The sequence below is a fragment of the Ambystoma mexicanum genome, chromosome 14 (assembly GCF_040938575.1).
Source record: "Ambystoma mexicanum isolate Mex_15411 chromosome 14, UKY_AmexF1_1, whole genome shotgun sequence".
Taxonomy (NCBI): Eukaryota; Metazoa; Chordata; class Amphibia; order Caudata; family Ambystomatidae; genus Ambystoma; species Ambystoma mexicanum.
The window spans coordinates 133,959,081-133,985,209 of record NC_090940.1 but is presented as its reverse complement, the minus strand read 5'-3'; the positions used below and the strand labels follow the sequence as shown (position 1 = coordinate 133,985,209).

The 26,129-nt window shown below is 46.4% G+C and overlaps 1 protein-coding gene across 1 annotated transcript in view; it reads right to left on the bottom strand.

Moving 5' to 3' along the window:
• AQR (aquarius intron-binding spliceosomal factor) overlaps positions 1-26,129 on the bottom strand; it is an 877,350-nt gene that overhangs the window by 631,064 nt on the left and 220,157 nt on the right. Inside the window, exon 15 of the mRNA XM_069638728.1 lies at positions 8,597-8,717. Coding sequence (XP_069494829.1) covers positions 8,597-8,717 — 121 coding nt within the window. The remainder of the gene's footprint in view (positions 1-8,596; positions 8,718-26,129) is intronic.

Sequence of the window (26,129 nt, the reverse complement as noted above, 5' to 3'; positions counted from 1 at the left end):
ACCGGGGTGCTTCGGTGGGGGCCCGACCCCATGGCCGGTTCAGTCCTGCTTCGACGAGGCTTTGCCGCCTTGTCCTCCTTGGCGACGACGGCGGGATCCGCCTGACTTGCCTCGTCCCCTGTAAGCTTCCTGTGACGAAGAACGGGCCGCTTGACGGTAGGTGGAAAATCCGCCGCTGGAACCTTTGGAGGCACCCTGTTTGCCTCCGCCGCTCCGAAAGGGCGGCTGCCGTTGCTGGAGAACCCCAAGAGCCCGGGCCGTCTCCGTGTCCGCCTTGATGGCTTGAAGGGAATCGTCCACTGTTTTCCCAAACAGGTTGTTTCCGTCGAACGGCATGTCCAAGACTCTGGTCTGCACGTCCTGACGGAAGTCAGTAGCCTTGAGCCATCCACGCCGCCTAAGGCACACGCCGTTGCCCAACTGGTGAAATCCAGTGTCAGCGATGTCCGTCGCAATCGTAATGGCGTGGTCCGACGCCACCTCTCCTTCCTGAAAGATCTCTAGGGCTTCTGCCCTCTTGTCGTCTGGTAGGAAGTCCAGCAGGGGGGCCAGTTTGTACCACAACTCCCTTTCGTAGCGGGCTACGATAGCCAAGGCGTTGGCCGCCTTAATCGTCGTCGCTGCAGACGAGATGACTCTGCGTCCCATTATGTCTAATTTCTTTCCCTCGCCGTCCGGCGGGGAGGTAGACGTAGAGGCCGCGCCCCCCCGCTTTCTTCCTGGCCGCCGCGGAGACGACCGAGTCCGGGGTCGGCTGTGCCCGAAGGCACAAGGGGGCCGCCTCCGGGACCCGGTACTTCTTCTCGTACCGATCCCTTCTAGCCGGCGTCGTGGATGGGTTCTTGAGGAGGGCGAGGCCCTCATCCCAAATATCGTCCAGTAGAGGTACAGCGAGGACCGTCTTCCTCTTGGCCTTGCGCCGTTGATAAAGGAAACCTTCCTTCTTCTTCTCTTCCGGGCAGAGCTGGAAAAGCTTGGATGCCCTGGCGATCTTGGAGTGAAACGATCCAATCTCGTCGGGCGGGGAAGCCCGGGTGGGAGGTGACGACGGGAGATCCTCGTCGTAAACCTCGTCGTCTGTACCCGTCGCGGCCGTGTCAGTCCCCGTATCATCCCCACGTGTCGTGGACGGGGAGGAGGTCTGAACAGGGCGCGATGGCTAAAGGGGGAGGTCTCTTAGGGGGAGGTCTCCCAGAAGGGCCTGGCTCCGGGTCCCCCGTCGAGAGCGGTGCCTCCGTTGGTGGTAACGGCAGTCTCGTCCTTATCTCCGAGCATAAGGACTGTATAGCCAACAAAATGGCCGCCGAGTTGTCTTGCGGCACTGGTTGAGGGGAGTCCGACGGGCGGTCAGGAGCCCCGTCGGCACCCTCGACGTTCTCGTCGTCTCCTACGTCGGGGTCCCTCCCGACGGGCTGGTCTTCTTCCACGCCAACGCCGTGGCTTAAGACTTCGATCAGCTCTTCCTCAGAGGTTGAGGCCGAATCCACGACGACCTCCTGCCCCCCCTTTTTCTTCTCCATCGGAGGTTTCACGGGGGTCCTGTCGATGGGCATGAAAGAGGACTCCCTCCGCGGTGGCAGGGAGACTCTGGGCCCCAAGGTCGCTACCACTGGTGTAGCCTCCACAGGCTGAGCCAGGGCCGCCGCGACTGCCTCGATAGAGGCCTTGGCCGGATGGATTAAGGCTTTCACCACCTTAGGTGCACTCACCGCCTTCTCCTTGGGGGGAGGGTCACCGCCTCGCTCCCCCTCCGATGGGGCCTTCGAGCTCGACCGGGGTCTCTCTAGGAGCTTCGCCGGGTGCTCGGCCTTCCTCTTACCCGAGCCAGAGCGTTGGCTCGTAGTTGATGGCGCCGGGGAGGATGCGCCCTGCCTGGCGCCCGTAGAGCCCGACCGTTCGGCGCTCCCGGTGCCAGCGGACTCGCAGTGCTTGGCCTTCTGTTCGACCCCCGTCGCCGGGGCGCCCTCAAAGGTCTTAGAAGACCGCTCGGACTTCTTCTTCTCGCCTGACGGGCTCTTTCCTTCCAGCCAGTTGGCGAGACGTTGATGGCGGTCCTTCATGGTCCGTTCCGACATATTGCCGCAAAACGCACAGTCCTTCTCCGCGTGCGTCTTGTCCTGATGTAGGCAGTAAAGATAAAGGAAGTGTTCGTCCTCCTTAAAGACATTCTGAAGCTGGCATCCAGGGCAGACCCTGAACAGCTTTCCGGGCGTCGAGCTTCCCTTCTCCTGGGCCATGTCCGAGATGGGCCTGAGAAACTTCTGGAGTCCTCCAAAAGCGTGGCTCGACGAAATCTTCACCCTTGAGGGGCGTAGACGAATCCGACACGGGTCCCCGTTGATCGGATGAAGAAACGGTGGAGCTTGAGGTTCTTTTGACTGAAAAAGAGAAATTTTTTCGAGAAAAAAACGTGAAAAATAGCACTAACGCTCGAGAGCAATAGCACGAGGATCCCAACACTTGAACGTGCGGTAAAAATCTGAAGATGGCTGCCAGAGGCGGGGCTTAGGTAGAGGGCAGTCATAGGCTGTGGTCAGTATGACGCAGAGATCAGTGATTGGTTACTACTACGAAAGACAGATCAGAAACGAAACTGATACTGAATTTTTCTTTACCGAGGATTCCCAGCCTGACGACGGGGAATATTCATGAGCATGTGAATCCATGCCAGACCCCATGCTGGAGAAAAACTCTTGCACACTCTCTCTGCATTTGCATGTCCTTTGAGCCATCTGTGGCATGTGGTGTTAGAAGTGGGGACACCTAGGCCCCCAAGTACACTGGCCACTGGCTACTCAGGAGGAAGATGCTAAAAGTGGTGTTATAACCACAGCTGCAGGCTACGACCTACATGGGGAGGATGGTGGTGCCGTGGAGCGGGGGGGGGGGGGGGGGGCCCTGGTTAGGACCGGTTCTGAAGGAACATACAGGAGAATCACCCCCAAAGTCTGTCTAGCCCATAGGCACACGTTGGTTGTGAGAGCAAGAGTGATAAAGACTAGAGGCAGATCAAGGTAATTCTCTTCAACTTAGGGAAGAACACATACTGGATTAGACCACGTTATAGCTGAATTGGTATGAGAAAAGATTCTGATCTCTAATGTGTAAAAAGATGAGGATCTGGGCTACCCTGCAGGCCTGAAGCTAGGTGGGGAAATTAGAAAGCCAAGTCTTAAAAAGGTCCAAGAACGAATATTGTGACTAGACCCTGCAGCGTTCAACGTGGCATAAGATCAACAGGAAGCCCTTGAGTTGAATCCTGGTCGACGGACCTACAAGCCAGAAGATCTAGCTCTAAGGTCTCTGCATTTATCAGAGAACATGCGATGTCGGTCTAGAGGCGAGGACCACCTGAGAGAAGGGGGAAAACATCCAGACCATCTTGATTACTTCTAACCAAAGGCTTTGAGGTAGTTGGTCCTGCCGAAATAGTCAGAGTCCAGCTTTGCCGCCGAAAGTGGTGGACAAGCCAGGATCGCACTTTCCCTGCATGAAGACTGAATTCCAACGAGCTTCATTCAGAGAGTGAAAGAAAAGTAGGGCCAAGGTGAGGCTTATGCAATTTCAGTGATCCCTAAAGGAATTCACAACTTGCTTGGGTTATTTGACCATGTATTTCTGGAAATTACGCATGAAAAAGAGAGCCAGCCTCAGCTGGAGTTCCTGAGGTATTTTTATTTGTATTTATTTATTTGTAAAGTGCACCTGGCCCAAGGGCATCCGGGCGCATAATTTGAGATACATATATAGTCATCAGAGACCGTTACTTGACATGGAAGTATTTACACATTTACAGAAATATATGCATACATAATAAGTAATTACAGTTAATGTACACGCAGGATTTGCAGATTAAACAGAAGGAGGTCAAATAAACAAAGGGTATACAATTAGGAATAATACACATCAGAATGTACAAGTGTGCAACAGGTCAAAATGGTAGGTCTAGGCGAGTGGGTGGAGTGGTCCGTCTAAATCAGAGGGTGGTTGGGGCAGACAACCAGGCTTTGGCTTGTCTTCTCAACGCATGGAAGGAAGGGTCAGCTCTGAGGGGGTTCGTATTGAATTCCAAAGTTTGGCTGCCATAACTGGGAAGCTGGTTCCCCCTGATCTAAGCAGGTTGAAGTGCGGTATGGATAAGCAGTTGGAATGGGCACTTCTGAGTGGTCTGTTAGCAGTGTGGATAGTGAATCTCTTGACTAGATAACTAGGTGCTTGGTTCGCAATGCATTTGTGCGTAAGAGCGAGGGTTTTTAGGGATACTCACTGTGGGACTGATAGCCAGTGGAGGCTTTTTCTAGTATTGGAGATGTGATGGTTCCTGGGGATGTTTAGAGCAGCTCTGATAGCACTGTTCTGGACAATCTGAAGTTTGTTGAGATTCCCTTGGTTGGTGCCGAGAGTGTGTTATAGTCAATTCTAGACATGACCAGGGTTCTAGCTGATGTAGTACAGTTGACTGGGGGATAGGAAGGGGCGGCAGGCTGTGATGAGCTTGCAGGTGTAAGCTGCTGAGGAAGATACTGCATTGGTTTGCCTAGAGAAGGAAAGGGTGGAGTAGATGTAAATGCCTAGGGTTTTGGTATCCTTTGTAACTTTAATGATGTTGCCGTCAATGACAAAAGAGTTCAACGCAGAGTCAAGTTTGTTTAGTCTTTGATGGGTGCCTAAAATGAGAATCTCTGTCTTTTCGTCATTCAGACAGAGTTCATGATTGGCCATCCATGTTTGGATGACTTGGTAGATGGAGTTAACGGCGAGGGTGTAAGCTGCGTGATCGCCAGTGATGGGTATGAGTATCTGGGTGTCATCCGCGTAATTAGTGTAGATGACACCCAGAGAATCCAAAATATCGAAAAGTGGCTTCGTAAACACATTGTAAAGTGTGGCAGAAACGCACGATCCTTGGGGTACTCCGCATGTGACGGGTGCCGGTTCAGCAGATGCAGCCAGGGAGAAGACCCTCATGGACCTGTTGTCGAATTAATCCAGGCTGTGGCTCTGTCTGCACTGTACTCCACAGAGGCACATGGGGGATTACCCAGAGCTGGAGCAGGCCAGGTGAACGTCAATATCAGGAAAAGAGTCCAAACTTGAAGTCTTTGCTCTGTATAGGGAAACAGTCAGGTTAAAGTGACACCAACACCTATAGACTATCTGGTAAGTAAAGGTTCTGGTAAGGGGCCAGCTGACCATAAAACTTCAGCATAGAGTCCCTTGCCACCCAGTGAGGAGACGTACCCGAGGGACACAAAAAATAAGGGGTAATGGCCCCAATTCTCCAGGAATTATGCCTGCATGAAGTAAAACCTGGAATTTGGATAAGAGAAAAGAATCCATTCCTGAGAAAGTAGAGTCATACCCAGCCCATCCTGGAGGTGAAGGCCAGCCCTTCCCCACTAGCTGATCTGAGTAAATCACAGCAAAGCCCATATCCAAGATACAATGCCACTTCAGCAGAAAACCCGGGCTTAGCACCAACTATGGCCCAGAAGCACACAAGGAGGAACCAATGGAGATAGGGCTTTTGAACCCAGGCATAGTGACACCTCAGGGAGAGATTGTGCCAGCCTGAGGAAAAGATCCAAAATGACCCAGAGTACTTGGCCAAATTATTTTTGATGAACAGGGTTCTTTAGGCCGCCTCCCCCCGCCTTGCCCCTTTGACTATCTCTACACTACTGGGGAGACTCGTATACAGTCAATATAACGAAAAGTAAATAACGAATGACAATTTTAATGAATTTAAAATAACAAAAAAATAGCAAATATTTTAAAGAAAATATATGTGGGGGTGGGGTAAAGGATTACATCTTGTGGGGAGGGGTTTCGGTGGGTTTTTGGCAAAGGGAAATGGGGGCGTTCAAATTTAATTAGTTATTTGTTTTTATGACATGGAACCGGGGAGACTGATCAGAAATTCCACCTGCCAGTCTGAGTTCAAGGCTCTGCCAAAGCCCTGTTGGATTCAGGAAGTATGTGGACGGCTATCAGTGTAGACCGAGTACATGTAGAGGAGTTCCATCCCAACTCCCTGACTCAAATAATGTGTACATGGAGATGCCGACCTCTACCCCCAAGCAACTACAACATCAAGGGAACGCAGCTATCAGCACTAATGAAAGTCTTGACTGGGCTCTCAGAGAAGGTTCTGTTGGGTACAGATTTGCCACTATTCGACCTGTGTCTTCAGGAAGTCTAAAAAAGGAAAATACTTTTCCCTTTACATGGCAAGACAGCAAGTGGTCAGGACGAAAAGGACTACTTGCAAGAAAAGGTTACTGACCTTGTCACGAGAGGAGGGGTACCCCTCTCAGCCTGGGGTGGGAGACCCACTAGGGTGAACTCCAGTGCCAATTGTACCTAAGAGGGGGATGGTTGCAGTTGCGAGGACCCTGATTCCTGCTCTCCACCCAAGTGCCAACATGTATATGTGCAGTGGGAGGCCACCAGGGTGAACTCCAGTGCCAATTCTACTAAAGAGGGGAAGATGGCAGTTAGGAGGGCCCTGATTCCTGCAACCCAGCCAAGTGCCAACTTGTATATGAGCAGTATTAAATTCTATCACCCCAAGCCTAAGAGCCAAAATGCTGCCAGCATTTTCTCTTCTCTTATCAGAAACCCAACAAATCAAGAAGGCGAACACACACAAGGCAGAGAAGCATCAGAGGCCAGCACAGAAACTATTGAACTCTCTGGAGAGAGGGACACAATCTCCACATAAGCCAAAGTACACAAACACTATGCCAATAGCGAAGCAGGAATGGGAGAAACAGACAGGAACTGGAGCTCCTTAGTGGCAGCCTCCAACGCTGTGCACCGCAACCTCAGCACATCGGAGGAGTCCAGCGGACCCGCAGAGAGAAGAGGTGCAGGGCTAAACCCACATTTTAAAACATTCTGAAATGCTGATCATAAGCCTCCCCGCCCCCTGCTGCCCTGCCCCCACCCGGGGCGGAGAAGACAGAGTGAGATGGGCCAAGCTCAGAGGACCAATCAGAAGATAGGGAAGGGGTTAAAGGGAGCAACAGGAAGGAGTAGTATGTTCGGATGAACTCAGAGGAGATGGAGCTGGCGATCCAAGAGACCAGGAGGAGGAAGGAATGTGGATTGCATTGTGGAGGCTATTTATGAAACAGGGTAGGCATTGGCTAGTGAAAGCAAGTGGTACTGTGATGTGTGACAGAGTGGCAAATGTGTTTAGGATAAGGTGTGCAGTGAGTGAATGCGAACAGATTGTGTGAGTGAAAGGAGGGTTTTTGAGAAGAAGGGGGTGAAGTAGTGGTTGTAGAGTGTAGTAGAGATGTGTAGTGTGGAGGATGGCATTTTTATTATCAGGGAGGAAGTAGTAACATCATGGAGGCAAGGCTGAGAAGACGCAGGCAGTAGGAGTGAAGGAAAGTGGAGTTGGAAGGAGGAGAATAGTGAGAGGAGAACACCAGGAAGTGAGAGGAGTGTGAGGCTGTGATAGAAAGGAGGCAGAATTGGGTAATGTCTGTAAGGCACAACCCAGCACCCCCATTAGAGTATTAAGCTCTGGGTGCAGTAGGGAGAGCCTAGGAAATCCCTGAGGGAGTTTAGACAAAGAAAGCAGGTCTTCCCTTCTAGTAATAAGAACTCAAAGTAAAGTGAAAAGTGGGGACACCTGAGTTAGGGAGGATGTGTACTTTTTAAGACGAGATGGAAGTGGATGTTGTATGGCACTGATAATTCCAGTAAAACCCTTGGACCATCCCTGAGACTTACAAGTATTTCTTGATCTATCAGTGACAGACTACAGGGTGTTTCTAACTTATTTCTCCTGTTGGTAAAATTGTGTTTCCTCATTTCTCCCTTCCCCACCAAGCCTAGGGCCTTCCACATATACTACGGTTGTGTTTTGTCTTCAGGGCACTAAATTGTGCAGCCCCACAGGGGGCTTGCCAGCTTGCTAGGGTTTATGTTTCCCTGGTTCGCTCAACTCCCATTATTATGTTGGGTGCTAACTTCTGTTAGTGGGCCCACATAAAGTCATTGGGGTTAGAAGAGTCCTTTTAGAGACTTTACTGTTTTTACAAATGTACATGGTATATTTTAATACTGTATATTATTACCTGGGCACTTTCATGACCGGATACCTTTATATGAGTTACTTAAATAAAGTATATATTTCAGTATATCAGTGTGGTATATTTTCAAGAACTATGTGTGTGGACCAATTGTACCTTTGTGTCAGCCTACTACTCCCTACCTGAGTGTTAAAACTTGGCATTCTGTCTGACCACGTTCATACACTAAGAGAGGTTGGTCTTCCCTGTCTTGTCAGGTGCTTTAGCCTCCCCCTAGGGTTAGTGGTTGCAGCATTCTCATAACAGGGTGTACAAAAACTGCCTTAACACGGTTTATTTAAAAATGCAGAGTTTTGCACACATTAATTTATACAATGACTGGATGAAGTATTTTTTCTGCATGCACTTACTTACAAAACACATTTCATAAACAAGTCTGAATCAGGCATTAGAACGCACTCCAAGGAGGGCAAAATCCCATTAGCGAAGTTTGTGCGAACATGCAAAGAAAAAGAAAAGATTAGCACAGGTGTCAATTTGTTACTCACCCTCCCCAGAATAGTACTCGGTTGGGACAATATTTTCATCCCAAATAATCTTTTCTGTTGGGTACAGAGGCATTTGGTTAAGCTGTTGAATTTGAGAAATCCGACGTTCATGACGCGAGACCTAGTGGTCGAAGGGAAGTAAAGAAAAGGTCAAGCCAAAAAGTGTCAACTCTAAATACAGTAATTATATTACTATGTCTTAATCGTTTGATAGCAGAGGATAAGCTCAGAGAGGCATTTTCCTGAAAGAAAATGCAGCCCATAGCTTATTTTTATAGTGTAACTAGCCTATATACCCAGCGTTGCCCGGGAGTTCATTTTCTCATAGGTACTATTTGTTAGAAATACCTTAAGTTAACTTTACACTTTTCAGAAAGGCTCCATAAGAAAGGTGAAATTAAAAATTCACTACATTTTTAGATTATTTAACATTTTAAAAATGTTTTCTTATAAAGACTACACACAACACAATGTGTTCTTCTTAAAAACTCATTCTGAAACTTATTGTATATGAGAACAACATGGAGATTCCTGAGCAGAATGAGGAGTGACATGATATAGGCGGTACCAACAACTATGGACCTAAAGTTTAATGTTACCAAAGTAAATTTTCATTGTGAGGCTTGTTTATAAACAACATTTGTTGTTTTTCCAGTTGGAGGAAAGATATACAACTGATTCAGGGAACCCACTCTAGAACATGCGACATAACTGCCCGTGGGAGAAACATGGATATTTCAAGTTGATACCAGCACACTTGTGATCGACTGGCACTGTTCCTTGTTGATCATGATACTGAATGCCAACCTGACCGGGAACTGTAGGTGCTTGAAACTGAACGATACGTCTGTCGGAATGAGTGTTATGCGGGGGATGAATAGATCTCCTTTTCCCTTCCCGGTCAACACTGCCACTTCAATTACGTTGAGCAGCAATTTTTTAATGCACACATGTCGCACCTCTTTATATAGCAACAATTGGCAGACTTCTGGAATGCTACCTGCCTTCACATTTGTCTCTCGCGACGGTACGCCTCCCATACGCCTTTGCCTCCCATACGCCTTCGCCTTCCGCCTCTCATAAGGTTTTGTCTCTCATACACCAACGCTTGGAAACTTCTGGAATGCAAACTGCCTTCACCTTCGCCTCTCAGGTCTATTTGCCTCCCACATGACTTTGCCTTTTGCGGTTCATACTCCTTTGCCTCTCATACGCCAACGCTTTGCCAAGCAACAAACAAATTTGGACATTTGCCGGTGTCCGCGAACATCGCGGTAAAAACATTAAAAAACACAACATTGCACTTGTCAAACTTATCAAATAATCTCTGAGGAGGTGAGGGGTGATGAGGATGGGATGGGATATGGCTGCAAGAAGCAAAAAAACAGGTGTTCTTTGCTGCAATAGTCTGCGAACAGTTCAGATGTTCACGAACAGTCCTGGAAAGTTCGGACACCTCAGCATTACAGGGTTGGTGAAATGCAGTTCTTGAATGGCTTATAACTTTGGTGCCACTTAATAGAACTGCATGAAATTTTGCATGTATATTTCTGACCTGATTCCAAATGAGTTTACAAAGTTTGGTGAGATTCTGTCATGAGGGGGCAAAATTAGAGGTCTCAAAATAATGTAATGGCTTATAAATGAGGTGCCATTTGAGGAATCTACACTTAATTTGGCAAACGGATAATAGATCTAGATATAAATGTTTTTGCAAAGTTTGGTGGGATTCTGTCAAGAGGGAGCAAAATTAGAGGGGGGGGTCCCAAAATATTGTAAAGGCTTATAAATGTGGTGCCATTTGACAACTTTACACAAAGGTTTGCAAAAAGATTATAGATCTAGATATAAATGTTTTCCTAAAGTCTGAATGGATTTTGTCAAGTGGGGGCTAGGTTATAGGACGATTGTATGTGCATACATTTGACACTTTTGAAAAAATAAAACATGGGTGGATTTCCAGCAAACTTGCGTAAGGAGCATTGGCAAGGACCTGCAAGCATGGTTTTGGAAATGTGCCAGTGTTTTATTTTTTGACAAGTGTCATAATGTAGCTACAAAAAATAGCAGTATACCTTTAGTGACTGAGGGGTAGCCTGTGGCAATGGGCAGTGGCCATGACCACAAGGGACAAAACATAGGATTAAAGTGGCCGTGTCCACCTGGGACTGGCTTTGTGGTGAAGTTATTCGAAATTAGGATAGATTTGAAAGGTAAGAAAAATTTGCTTGTGGTAATATGGTCATAGGGTTCTCTTTTTGCCTTCTGCAGGCTGCCATGGAAAGCGTAGAGGGGCCCTGTATGGAACCCCCACCTTCCCTTTCCTTGGTGGCCATCTTAGAAAAGGATTTTCCTTCCTACACAGGGACGCCACAGGCGTCCCGGTGTTGGAAGACAAATCCTCTTTTTTAGTACCCCGGGTTCCCGCTTTGGGAACCTAGGCTGCTAATGGCCTTCATCCCCCATTTCAGGGGCTGGAATGGGGTGATAATGGTCCAGTGACCTCGTTATCCACCCTCGCTTCACTTGGGCTGATAACTTGGGCTGCTGGGCCAGTATCCACCGTTCCAGTCCCTGGAACGGAGGATGAACGCCACAATATTCCCATTAGCATAACACAAAATGCAAATGGAAATGTTGGAAAATCTTATTGAGTCTATGTACTTTACTGAGAAATATAAAGTAGATGGAGTCTATATGTTTTTTTTTAGTTCTATTTTTTAACTGTGAAAGGTAGTTCCTAAAGGAACATTTATTTTTTTTTTGGATGCATTTTTTGGGCAGGAGAGCGTAGAACGAAAGGTGGGGAGGGAAATGAGGGAAGAGGCACCAAACACTAATATGGAGGGGCAGGTGGACAGGGGAAAATGTTGCGCGTGTGTTATTTCTAAGGTAGGGGGCAGTGTTTCTCATGCTCCTTGATTACAGCAGTGGTGGTGTCTCTTGGGAGGAGGGATGGCATTAGCTGATTCTACTTTAAGATAAATAGCAGTTTTGCTAAAAGTATGTACTGTGTACTAGATTGTTAATGGATGAGTAGGAATAGTTGTTGGAGCTGTGCAAGGGAAATTTTGAAGTTGAAAGTTCCTAGATCAGTAGAAAATGCAGTTCCGAACTGTCCGCGAAGCACAGATCTTATTGTGAGGTGCGTACGGGTTCTCGGACACATCATGCGGCGCGCCAGCATATGGTCACGTGGCACTCTCCAGAAGGTCTGCAATGAAGTCAGATGTTCTTATACATTATGGTTAAGTTGCACTAATAAAAACCTAGGAAATTCAGTGAAAAAACTTTGTTAAAGGGACGTTATGGTTCCAAGTAAAACCAAAAAAAACCCTTAAATTCGACAGTTTTGGTAAGCTAATCAACCATAACTCGCGTCACCACAGTGAACTGCTAAGAATAACACCCAGGACATCAAAGATGATATCACAAATGTCATTGATGACATCACTGATGGCATCACATGTCTGGCTCACTCTTTTTTCCTTTACTGATATATCTATGTACTAGATTTGTAGACTTATACTTCAAATATGTTCTTACAGTAATTCACTTAGGGTCCACTGAAAGCAAATGAAACATATACAAAGGGGAAAACACAAACTTGGAAGACAGCAATGCTTTCTATGTATGAAGATGATTAGTAAGGTTATCAACACTGTCTTAAATTCTGTTTTTTTAATACTGTACTTTTTTTAATTTATTGTATTTTGGTTTGTATAAACCTTTGCAAAACAATACACATAAAAGATCATAAAACAAACACTAAGATCAATATATCACTTTAAAAATAATTAATCATAACTTTCCCTGGATATGCTCATATTTGTACACATTGCACTTACACTACTTTCCTTAGGGTCTAGTCACAATATGTGATAGTTATATATAGGGAAGTAGTAGCTTTGAAGCAGAGCAATCATTTTGGTGCATGTAGATAATCAGTTAGGTTATGAAGATTGTCGGGTAATACTGCTGTTTTTTGTTTACTTCACTTTCCATGTATTTGCTCTATTTGTATGTGTTGTTGTCTGTTTGTGTTTTGTGTGCAGTAATGCAATAATGTAGTAAGTGGGTTTGATTAGGTACTTATTAAATGTTTCACAGTATGCAAGACTAATAAGAAAGCATTTATAATTTTAGTATTTAACATGGCAAGATTAATATTGCATCTTCATCATGTCTGCTGCACACTATGCCTATGTTACTACATGTGTACCTTAGTATATTGAAAATAAACTTCATAATACAATGCTATTTGGATTAATGCATTACTTAATGCACTACGTACCTCATGATATTTATTCTAATGATCCTTGACACTTTTCTATTAACATTACAATAAGAATCCCTTGTACAGACTTTTCATGAAAGGTAAATGCACATGTGATGTCATCAGTGATGTCATCAATGACATTTGTGATGTCATCTTTGATATCCTGGGTGTTATTCTTAGCAGTGCATGGTGGTGGCGCGAGTTATGGTTGCTTAGTTTACCATAACTATCAGATGTTAAACGAAGCGTTCGAGACGGGACGCTTACCGGAGTCACAGAGAGGCCCTCATAATACCGCTCCCCAAACCTAACAAACCTGGGCACAGCTGTGGTTCCTATAGACCCTTGTCAATGCTGAATCAAGACGGCAAGATATTAACTGCTGTCTTAGCAAATAGACTGAAGAAGGTTACTGGCAAATTAATACACCTGGATCAAACGGGCTATGTCCCTCATAGAAACATTACCAATAATCATAGGCGACTCCAGCGAATCATTGAGTTTAGCAGAGAAAGAGATGAGGAAATGGCAATTGTCTCTTTGGACGCAATCAAGGCCTTTGACTCCGTTAAATGGCCATGGCTGCTTACAGCCCTGAAGCACTACGGGTTAGGGCCTGGATATGTAAGGTGGGCGAAAATTTTATATATCGAACCGCTGGCTAGAGTTAGGACAGGATCTGTGATATCGGAAAGGTGGCAGCTCAGCAGGGGTACTAGACAGGGATGCCCGTGGTCTCCAATGCTCTACATACTGGCCCTGGAACCTCTAGCAATATATCTAAGGCAGCAATTTGACACCATAGACATCGAGGTGAAAGGGGAGCGGCATCTGATCTCTCTACATGCAGATGACATGCTGCTGTACTTGCGATTCCCAGAAGAAAATCTCCAGTACATCCTAGAAGTGTTGGAGAGAGACGCTGTGCTGTCCAGTATATCAGTGAAACCCCAGAAGTCCAGCATGTTCCCATTAGGGGGGTACATGGGGATTCCAGCGGAGCGGCTACCTGTATTGCAACTGCCGTGGGCGGCTAGCACATTTCGGTATCTGGGGATAGATATATACCACATCGCCACTAAAAAAGTTGAGAAGTGCATGCGATTTTGGGCAAAGCTGCCCTTGGCGATGATGGGGCGGGGAGCAATGCTAAAGATGGTGGTCCTGCCAAAGCTCCTACACTACTTCGGGAACATACCGTACCCGATTCCCAAGAAGTTCTTCACCAAATTGAATAGCATGTGTAGGGACTTTTTGTGGCATGGCAGGCGAAATAGAGTGCCGTTATGGAAGCTACAGAACTTCCATGACAAAGGAGGGATAAAGCTGCCCAACTATGAGGCATACTATGTGGCAAGCCAGTTACAGTATGTTGCCAAATGGCTCTCTGACGAAGAGACCTCGGATTTTAGGCTGTTTGGGCGCGATTGTGCACCTTTTTATTTGAAAGAGATGATGTCGGTACCCAGGGCGGAAATGGTAGGGCGCCCTAAAATTATGCTACTCGGGTGGAAGGTGTGGCGCAGGGTATGTCAAATGATGGAGAACCCATCCCCATGCTCACCGCAGATACCACTGGTTGCATTGACGGGGGCAGACGCGCAGCTACGAATGATACTCAGGAACCACTGGGAACCGGCTGGGGTGGCAACAATGGGTGATATTTGGTGGGAGGGCTCTAGTATTACTTTTGAGGGGCTGCGGGAAGAAACTGGGTTGCACAAGGGCCAGTATATTACGTATCATAGAATGGTACAGAGGATTAAGAGAACATGGCCTGAAACTGTGTTGAAGGAAGAATCAGATGCCACCATAGACGTGCTGAGGGGGGTCATGAGATTTCCAGATTGTATGAAATGCTGATGTCTAAAGTGGGGAAGGAGCTCACGCAGTTGAGACTAGACTGGGAAATGGAGGTTGGAGCCCCGATGGGAGACGGGATGTGGGAACGGGTGCAGGGGTATCATAAGAAGGTGTCTAGAAACGCGAGGCTGAAAAAGATTCAGCTGTACATAACGCATACGGCATACATGACGCCTTGGAGGATATCGAGGTTTGAAAATGCAGGACGGCAAGCATGCCCCAAGTGTGATGAGGAGAACGTGGGCATGGTACATATGTTCTGGTCATGCCCGATCATAGAGTGTTTCTGGAAGGGAGTGATAGGGAAACTGGAAGAAAAAGGGGTCAAGACTGTAGTGGATACAGTGTGGGCCTGTCTGCTGGGGGGGGTTCCTCAGACCACAGAAGCTCAGACACGTGAGTAAGCGGAGGGATATGGCTTATGTGCTTGCAAAGAGGAGGATTGCCATGGGATGGAAGTCATGCCATGTGCCAAAGATAGAGGTGTGATGGAGAGATTTGCAAAAATGGGCAGAAGCCGAAACCATGGCATGGCAAGAAGCGAGTAGCACAGGGGGGGGAGGAGGAGACTGTGTCCCTGAAGGCCTGGAAATCACTGATAGCCGAACTGTTTGGGTCATTAGATGACCCGGCGGAGCCTGTAGAAGAGGAGACCGAACCACAGAATGCGGAAACTGAAGGTTTAATGCAATAGACTCGTAGAGAGGGGTGGGATAAGGGAAGTAGTGGTTAGAAGTTAAGAAAGTGTAATGAAACTGTTGGAACATGCACTGTTTGGTTTGTATTGTTTGGTTGTTTTTATAATTCAATAAAATGTTTTTTTTTTTTAAACTATCGAATTGCAAGGGGTTTTCGGTTTTACTTGGAACCATAACGTCCCTTTAACAAAATGTTTTCTTTGAAAATATATATATATATATATATATATATAATACAATACGCACCGTAATCTATTTCTGATGCTTGTATCTGCTTAGATTCACATGCTGTGCATAGGCCGACATCTAGTGGAAGATGCGGAGTATTACAGTTTGTTTTTCGAAACTCGAAAATGGGCATCGACCTAGGGCGTGCCAGTAATACTATCCCTAGTGTGACGTCCACTGTACCCATGATCCCTCACGCATGTAGGACCCTCAGATTGTATTTATTCTGACATGAGGTAGCATGAGGTGTAGCGTGAGTACAGATTATCCAAGCAGATAGATAGATAAGACTACAAGCATCCATGCGCCTTCTCTCAGAGGGGAGGAAGGGCGGGTGCATGTGAATCTAAGCAGATACAAGCATCAGAAATATGATTACGGTGAGTAATGTATCACTTCTGAGGCTTGTGGAATTTGCTTAGATCACATGCTGAGCATAGATTAGCGAGCAGTGCGAGAAGAAGGAGGTTGGATGTGAGAAGGGTCATGAGCAAATAAATGTCTTTGAACCACTTGTCCCACTTGAGTATCTGTCTTGGAATGAGTGTCAATGCAGTAGTGCTGAGTAAAGGTGTGAATAGAGCTGCATGTAGCTGCTTTGCAAATCGTGTCAAGGGGTACATTTGCAATGAAAGCCAGAATGGCCCCAGTGCCTCTTGTAGAGTGGGCCCTCGGCGTAAAAAGCAGAGTTTTATCTGAAAGGGAGTAACACCGCTGGATACATTTGACTATCCATTTTGAGATGGCACCTTTAGAGACACAATCTCCTTCTCTGCCTGTAGCTACGGAGACGAACAGTTGATCTGTCTTTCTTAGCAGTCTGGTCTTGTCAACATAGTAGAGGACCGCTCTTCGCACATTTAGTGTGTGTAGTTTCAGAGCTTCAACGCGGTGAACTGGCTTGGTTGAGCCCCGCTGGTAAATGATGGCGCATTAAGAGCGCTATGACGCAGAAGTAAGCGCTATTCGCAGCGCTGCGAAGTCTTGCCTTTGCCAACCTGTGTTTTCCTTCCTTGTAGGTCGTGGTGTTCTTCAGCGCGAGTGGAATGTCCGGAGTGGTGCCAGCCGAGAGGCGGCCAGCCAGGTAAGCCTTTTGAGCAGTTCGTAATTTGTAAATGTCTCTACTGCTTTCTTTAATGTTGCCTCCATCTTCCTCTTTCAGGTCGTTCTGTCCGGGAGGCGTGCAGATTCGAGGAAGCTGTTCTCAGTAGCTGCGAATGTTTAAAGATGAAGACTGCAGGTAAGATGCTGCTGCTAATGATGTTGCTTTTGTCTCCTTGCAGGTTCTGCTTCTCCGAGGTTCGAGGGAATAGCTGGACACGGTGAGCGTCACGTTGCAAGCTGCAAAGTAACGCGAAGTGTGTTGTCTTGCTCGGTGTGGTTTAAATAGCCCCAACAAAATAGTCCAGGTAAAGTAGTCTCTAGGCTACCACACCCAAAACACTAGACCACATAGCTTGGTTCTTAGGAACCAAGCTATGTGGATGCCTCCATGTTGGCTGACAATACAATAAAGTAGTTCCCAAGCACATTTTTATTCATGGTCTATGAGCCTGGCACCGTAGGCACCAGGACTGGCCCCATGAGGGCTTTTGAAGAGGATGCCAGGCTCTAGAGGCCCGAGTCGTGACTCCACCTGGCCAATGGGTTTGCCAGAGGGAGTTTTGGGCGAGGGTCGTGACAGCGTGCTGCTTGGGGATAGAGGTCAGTATCATCGTCCGACGACCAAACCTCTGTAACTTTGGGGAGTGAGGCACCCTTGGCAATCGTGGACGATTGCCGTGTGTCGTGGGGCGATCTCGACCTGGAACGCCCAGAGGACACCGTCTCTGTGGACCTCTCTCTTTGTGCCTCTTTCTTCCGATCACTGAACACGCGTGTCGAGTCTCGGCTGGAGTTAGTGTACTTAGGTGCAGTAGTGTGGGTAGCGCTCATGTCGCCGGGTGTGGTCCCCATAACTGCCCCGCCGGACAATCCTCCGAGGTCGGGGACTCTCGCTTGGGTGTCTATCGACGCCCCTGTGCCCTCGCCGTCAGATACGGTGGCATTTCTGCCATCACTGAAGGAACCCACCGCTTCCATGGCCTCGAGCTGCCAGGCGTAGTGGGCCCAACGTTAAGTGGAGCGGTCCTTTAGTGTTTTAGCTTTAAAGAGTTTACATGCTCTGCAATTAGCTTCGGGGTGATCCCTAGGCAGACAGAGATTACACGTGTTGTGCTCATCTACCCAAGGGAATTTATGGTTGCACTTGGGGCAGAATTTAAATGGAGTACTCTCCATATGTTACTCTATGGCAGCGGGCGAGTGTATGTAGGAAATAAGCGAGTGCGAGTATGTCCACCCCCCACTCTCCCTACTTGCAGGGCCGAGGCCAGAGGCCTTCCGAGGCCCAAAGTCCATTGTGCAGTCTCGACGGATGTTCGTTCTTCTGACCGGCGTCGATCTTCGGAGTCTCGACGTGGGATTAAGAACGGAGAATTTTGGATAAGTTATGACAAAATGGCTGAAAGCAAGGGAACTCCACAACTATGCTTCCGACAAGTATGGCGGAAAAAAACAATCTGAGGGCCCTACACGCGTGAGGGATCATGGGTACAGTGGACGTCACACTAGGGATAGTATTACTGGCACGCCCTCGGGCGACGCCCATTTTCGAGTTTCGAAAAACAAACTGTAATACTCCGCAGCTTCCAGTAGATGTCGGCCTATGCACAGCATGTGATCTAAGCAGATTCCACAAGCCTCAGAAATATATGTATATATAGAGATAATTATATACAGATTTTTAATCCATGTGCTGGGCATTTTGATAAGATAGTGCAAAGGATGAGGTGGCATAGAAGTAAAATATGTGGGCTGCAAAGCTTTTCAAAGATTGCAGAAAAAAAGGTGGTCGACTGAAGGCAAATTATGCAGAATATTTAAAGAAGCTAATGGTTTACAAAAGAGCATAACGCAAGAATTTTTATGTAACATCACTTCCGTGCTGTCTACTGTCTGGTGGAGGGGCTGCAAAGTAAGCAGAACAGTCTTGTGGGAAGAATGGGAGGTCTTATCTCATAACAGAATACAATTTAAGTTTAAAAGAAACCTTGAGGTAATAAAGGGGTTGCAGTACAACATGCATGGCATCACACACTAATAAGCTTTGAAATCGACCAATTCATGGGATGTAAGCTATCAGCACTCCAGTTGGATGTAAAGGTACATATCTTGAGCCTATAATAGGATGCCCAATTTCGCAATTGGCTGTTCCAGCACAGTGACAGCAGGTGGCCATTAGCCTGTATTTAGAATGTACAGGCCAAAGGGGTCCGAATGCATTTTATGCCTACTTGATGAGTAAAGAAATCCTTAATACATATATGCTGGGAATTTAGATAAAAGTTGAATTGGCACAGACTTAAGATCCGTGGCCTGCAACGCCACGGAAATACTTCAACCAGATCTCAAACCTGTGCCAATTCCACAGTCCAGTACGGACATGCCAGTCAATATAAATGCCTTCTCCCATAACTTTAGAACCTGTGGATGTAACTGATCCAGAACTATCCAAAGCATGCCAAATTTGGTGACAATTCACAGTGGAGTAGAAAAAAATATTCACTTTGTTAGAACACAGATGTCCCTAAAGAAAATACATTTTCTGAACACCATTTCTCTTAATTGCCTGCTTTGATTTTCACCACAAATGTACACTTGATAAACAATTTTGGAAATTGAAAATTGCATCAGCCAAACTCGAGATATTCATGCGTTAAATAAAAAAAGGAAATGGTAATAATCTCTATATTGTAAGGGTGCAGAAGTAAGGCTCAGGCACAATGGTGGCATGTTTCTGGGTTTAAACTTTTATTAAATAAGAAAAGGTTGGCAAAATGCCTCTCTATCATTAAGCTAAAAGGGGTCTAAAACTAATAATCTAAAGCAACTGAGCAAGGATGATCTCTTCTTAAAGTAACAGGTGTTCTTTGTGTTTTCAACCAACAGAAAAGTTCCCATTGTCAATGGTAATACAATGTGATGAAAAACAATGTTCATAAATGCAAATTCCTATGATAGGATTCTGCTGCTTTCCCCTAGACAACTTCTTATCTTAAATCACTGGAAAACTAACGAGAAACCGTTTCTTAGCTTCACAGTTCTTTTATCCTACCAGCTTGGCATGTTCCATTATCAAGCGTGGGATTCCTTTTCTCAGTCCTAGGGTTCTTGGCCCACTTATTCTCAACCTTTCATAAGGGTTCAGATCCTAGACTCACAATACTTCTTCTCAGTTTCATTCCTTCTGCGCTTGTGAGCCCCTTTATCTTCTCCGGCATATGTGACTGGACAATTCACAGGGATATGTAGCTTAGTTTCCCAATTCTTTATCTCATCAACTTGATACAGTTCATAAAAAAATAAGAATTCCTTTTGACCAATTCCAGGGTCCTTGACCCTTTCAATCTCTCAAATAGGTGCGGGTCCCGGACTCGCAATATAGCGTGGTTCACTCTCCTGCCAAGCTAGTATCCTCTCATGGCTCATGTGGGTCCCAAACTCGCAATATAGCTTGGTTCACTCTTCTGCAAAGCTAGTGTCCTCTTGTGGACTGTCTCTCTTTTACGTGGGTCCCAGACCCTCTTATTCCTCCTTATATTAGGCAGTTGCGTTTCACATGGTTGTGGGTCTTAGACTCACAGTTCGTTATCATTTACGTTTGGTTCACTTTCCTGCCAAACATGACTCCTCTCTCTTGCTTGTTCTTGTGGTAGTGTATGTGCTTGGTTCACTATCCTACCAAACCTCTAATTCCTCTATCTTGGTTACTCTCGGCTTCTCATATGGGTGCGGGTCCCAGAATCACAATATGCTATCATGTATGTTCGGTTTACGCTCCTGCCAAACATATGATTCTGCTTTCTTAATGGCTCTCGGGGTCCCAGACCCTCTCATTCCATATGGGTGCGGGTCCATACACGCAATGTCCCTTCAGGGTCGCATGCCCTCCTTTTCCAATGCATGTATTCACTCCCTTTGTTCCTTGGACCTCCAACGCCTCCTGCTAAACCCACGTACCCGTTTCCGGCCTCTCGGTAGGCATCAGTGTTTTTCCAGCCACTGCGTTGTTCCTTGAGACTCTGGCAGCTTTAGCGTGAATGGCAGGGTCTGCAGCAGGTGTCTCTCTCAATCCAGCGGCACGTCTTTCCTCGCCTGCGGTTCGCCAGAGCCTGGGTTTCCCAGAGGTATGTGTTGGCAGCAGCCGATGTAGTCCTTCCAGCTTGGACCATGTTCAAGCTCTCCTTTCCCTTGCATCATGGCTCCCCTTGTGGCTTTTCTCAGCCTCCCTGCAGTTCCTGCTCAGAGGATCGTTCTCCTTCTGCCTCCCAGCTGGGTTAATTTTGAACTCCCGCGCTGGCATGCTGTATGCATTCGGGCAAATGACTTCTTGCGAGAAGCTAGACCGCTCACTCTGCTTCTCCTGAGTGATCCTTAGACTCTCAATGATCATCTTCACTGTACTCACAAGATCCTTAGTATTCTCTGGTATTTTAAGTTTGACCAGTATATTAAAGTGACTGACCTGGCAACAGAGCCCATTTGATGGGGAGGGGGATTTGGTGTTTGAGAAGGGGTTGGATGTATTAAGGCGGGGTAATACTGCGTTCCCTAAGAATAGTCATCCTCAATCCCATAGGGGGCTTCCCTCCCCATGTGATCCTCCCTCAGTGCACCACCACCAGGGGAACTATTTATTTTGTTTTTAAATATATTTTTATTAGTTTCATAACATAAGATAACAAAAACTGGCATCAGTGGTAATAGGTCAAGCATATCAGAAGGTAAAGTCCCCAAATCCCCCCCCAACCATCCCTCCCCTCCCCCTCCAAGACCACGGTCAGTTCTATGTTCATCATGAGTCCATGCCTGGGTCGCCTTCCCCGGTTATCTCACCCTTCTGTGACTCTGGATGGAGCAGGGGTACTGTTAAGGCCACCCAACGGTGTAGCTCTTCGCTAGAATCAAGTCTTTGCACTTGGATCGCCGTCTCCCATGCTGCAGTTTCAGCTGTGATCCACTTTGTAAGATCTCCCCACCATAGGGGCATAGGCGGGCCTCTGGGGCTCTTCCACCCCATGGCTATACGCCTTTTGGCCGTTATATAAATAAGGTCTCTGAGCTTGTTGAGGGGTTTGTTCTCCCTGCTGCGCCCCCCAGGGGAACTATTGTACTGTGGATGCACCGCCCTGGCTCCATGGGAAAGGTCTACACCCAGGAAAAAGGGACGACATCCTCAGATTGGTCACAATATTTGATATGCACACTGGAGTCACAATGTGTAATGGTAAAGTGTAAAGTAAAAACGGAAAACACGCAGGTAGCAAAGTGAAAAGTAAAAACAGAAAATATGCAGGTAGCATGCGTCTTCCTGTTGTGTAATGTGAAATATAAACATACAAATATATAGTCACACATCTAATACAAACACAGAAATATATATACACAAACACAACATCTAGGTTCAGTTACCAATGAAACATTTACTATAAAGTACAACTCTCCAATGAATACGACCAACAACTCAATACAGACAGCAAGCACTGGCAGAGCAAATAGTTTTGGCATGTGTACTTCTTAATAGATAAGCACATGGTTGAAGCTTTGCATCTGGTTTCATGAAGTGTAAAGCGCATTATGATTTAGGACTATAAGACTGAAAACTCATCCAAAAAGTATTAGCAAAGCCAATAGTTGGAAATGGTTATAGCTTTCCATCTAGTTTACTCAAGTGTAAGGAACAAGTTACTTACCTGTAACTCTTTTTCTCCAGCATGGGTCTTACATGGATTCACATGCTCGTGAATATTCCCAGTTGTCAGGCTGAGAATCCTCAGTAACATTAAAGAGGTTTTGCTTTAAAGCTGAAAACTGCTTGTCACTTCTATAGCCTATTGCTTTCACTTTGGGTCATATTGCCCCAACCAATGACATTCATCCTCCTAAGCCCCACCCCTGGTAGCTATCTTCAGATTTGGTCACGCACATAAATTGGCAGTAGGAAGCAAGAAGAGACAGATAGGGGAAGGAGGAAGGGTTTGCATGTGAATCTGTGTAAGATCAATGCTGAACAAACAGAAATTACTTAACGTAATGATCTTTCTATGGATTCTTCCCCTGCAGATTCCTCATCTGATAGATATCCTCATCCAGCTTTGCTGTTCGGAAACTTTTCAACAGTGGGCATAGTGGACCTCGACTCAGTCGTAGATCTGTCTTGCTCGGTCGTTGGCTCCGGACGGGACATCAGGTGTTGTACATATACCACGTCACTACGCCCCCCCTGTACCTCAGTTCCCCCTTTTTCCATGTGCTTGAATGCTGCAGAGGAAAACAATGGGAGACAAGGCTAACCAGCCTGCAAAAAGCTTGACAAAGGGAAACATCCAAAGAGGTGAAAACAGCTTTGAATAAAGCTTTCTAGAATTAATGGGAAAAAAAATATATGTATAGTTATTATTTTTCAAAGGCAAACGACTAGCAGATAAGAGCGGTCCCCTCAATTCGCCTCTAAAATCAAGAATCGAGGCTGCCTTTGGCAGAATAAACTGGGTAGCGAGGCGCAGGTTAGTGCTAAGGTCCAAGCAGTTTTGTATTGTTTGCGCATGCTCTGTCAGGTTCTACCGTTTATTCCTGACGAGGATCATGAAATAGTGTTGAGGGCCTTAATGAATGCCCACCTGGACTATTGTAATAGTCTTCTGATGGGCATTCCTGCTAAACAAATGTACAGGCTCCAGAAAGCCCAAAATGCAGCAGACTAATTGGCCGGCTTGGTAAATCGGCTCACGTTTCCCACTCTTCGCAAAACATTGCTTTGGAAATTGAAAATTGCATCAAACTTAAGGTGGTGTCTGATTTTTAAATGTTTAAACGATCTGGCTATGGATTATCTGAGTGCCAGAATTTGCTGCTAATATCCATCAAGGACCCTTCGTTCAAAAGATCAGTTGCTGCTGAGAGTTGCCCGTTCGGTATGTGTTTCCAGAGGAGACAGAAGATTTGCTGCCTTCGGCCCCCGACAATATCCCTATGGAGATCAGGGGCTGTCAGACACTTATTCAGTTTCAGAAGGCCTTTAAGACCTTCCTGTTTAAAGAGTAGCAGAGCGATCGATATGAGGGCTATTTTTCTTTTCTCTCTAATCAGTAAAGCTATAGGTTCATCCTCTTTGTGTCAATTCAGTGCTATATGTTTTTTGTGTTCCAGCTGCGCTTTTACACGGCTAAGTCTGTCTGAGTGTGTTATAAATATCCAAGATCAAATCAAAATCAAACCTCAGAGCCATCACCAGGCGTATCTTCGCATAGATAAGGACGCCAGGCCATAAGAACTTTGAGCGTGAATGTAAGGGAGGGGCGATGAGGAATCTGCGGTACAAGAATCCATAGAAAGATCATTACGGTAAGCAATTTTTCCTTCAATGGATTTCTCTTCTCCCGCAGATTCCTCATTTGATGGACTCCCCAACCAGTAAAGAAGATGGTGGTGGGCAGAAAGTGTTACAGTAGCAGATTTTGCAGCACTGCCCTACCAAAACGTGCATCAGCCCTGCAGGCAACATCCAGACAATAGGGCCTGGTGAATGTGTGCAAGGATGACCATGTGGCCGCACGACAAATGTCCATATTGGGAACTCGCCTCTGTAGGGCCATAGAAGCTGAGACTCGTCTTATCGAGTGTGCCCTGATGCCGGAAGGAAGCTTCAGGGTTGGTAGCACTGCGCGATGCACAGAATAATCCATCACAATAGTCTGCTTCGTTATGGGGGGACCTTTGCGGACATACAATGGGCCACGAACAGCTGATCAATTTTATGAACTTAAACGTCCCAACGACATAAAAGCTCAAAGCTCTTTTGGGGTCTAACTGAAGGAACCGCTCCTCCTCCTTAGAGGGATGTGGTGGAGGGTAGAAAACCGGTAGGTCTATGGACTGAGGAAGGTGGAATTCAGATACCACTTTAGGAAGAAAGCAGGGTCTTACTTTAAGGAAAACTTTTCCCGAAAGAACCGTCGGAATGGGGGCTTGCAACCCAAGGCCTAAAGCTCGCTAACTCTCCTGGCTGATGTAATCACAACCAAAAAGGCTGTCTTCAAAGATAGAGCTGTAATGAACAGGAATGCATGTGCTCAAAGGGAGCCGACATCAAAAACATTAAAACTAGATTCAAATCCCAGTCTGGGACAACAAAGGGAGTTGGCAGAAACGTATTTACATGGCCCTTCATGAATTGGGCCATAACCGGGATCGTAAAGAAGGAACCTTGATCCAGAGACCTTTTAAACACAGACAAGGCTGCCAAATATCCTTTGACTGTGGTATCCTGAAGGCCTTCTGAGGCCAGTACAGAAGGAACTCCATCACTGTAGTGGTGGGGCAAGAGATGGGATCGATTTTGCGCTCCCTGCACCACGTTGCAAATCTTCTCCACCTGCACGCATACAGAAATCTTGTAGATGGTCTGCGTGCAGCCAGCAACAGCTCAAGTACTTCCTCAGAGTTCTGAGTCATCATACCTCATCCTCTCAAGAGCCACGCAAGTTGGGTTCGGGTGAAGCACTCGACCTTACAACTGGGTCAGGAGATCCAGGCACCGACGAAACGAGTGAGGTGGACTGGTCAGATCCAAGAGGTCAGATTATCAAGTTCTCCTCATCCAGTCCGGGGCGATCAAGATCAGGCTTGCACAAAACCCTTCAACCTCCTGAGAACCGATGTGTTGGGGAGAATTCTCAGAAAGGTGCCAATTACCTTCTGCCTTAGAGACCCCAAGCTCTTTTGCTGAACTTTAGGACTTCATTTCTAACCTGGATCGAGTGAGCCCTTTTTCTCACCGTCTAATGTAATTTTATAGAGATTTAGACTACGTATTTCTTTTAACTTTGGAGTCTCACATACTCCATAGGCATCATCTTTACATTGCGACACACATCACCTTCAGTGCAGTGGCACAGGGAAGTCTCTTAGATTTCCCAAAGGTTTAAATACCTTCTCTTGGTGATGAAACTATTGTTTCCAAGAGCAGTGACGTGAAATTGACTTTACTTACCTTTTGTAACTTTCTAGACAGAGCACACACTATCTTACCATAGGGTGCTGGAGGTGTTACTTTGTATCCCTTTTGTCTAGTTTCTCATGTAACATTTTTATGTTACCCTTTCTACAATTAATGGCTGGTGGCAGTGGTTTACTTTTAACTACCATTGTGTGCTTTTACTGTGGGCTGCGTACGCAGCTGCAGTAAAGCACCCATGGATGCCCATTTTGTCAAAATAGCCCTGGTCGTCTTTTTTCGCCATTTCTTGCTGGAAAGGTCCTTCTTGAGATTTACTCTGCGCGCCAAACCCGTTTTGGTCCCTTTGTTTGTTTTGTCTTTGGCAGGATTCACGAGTGAAGCCTGCTTCTGGCTCCAGTATGTCTG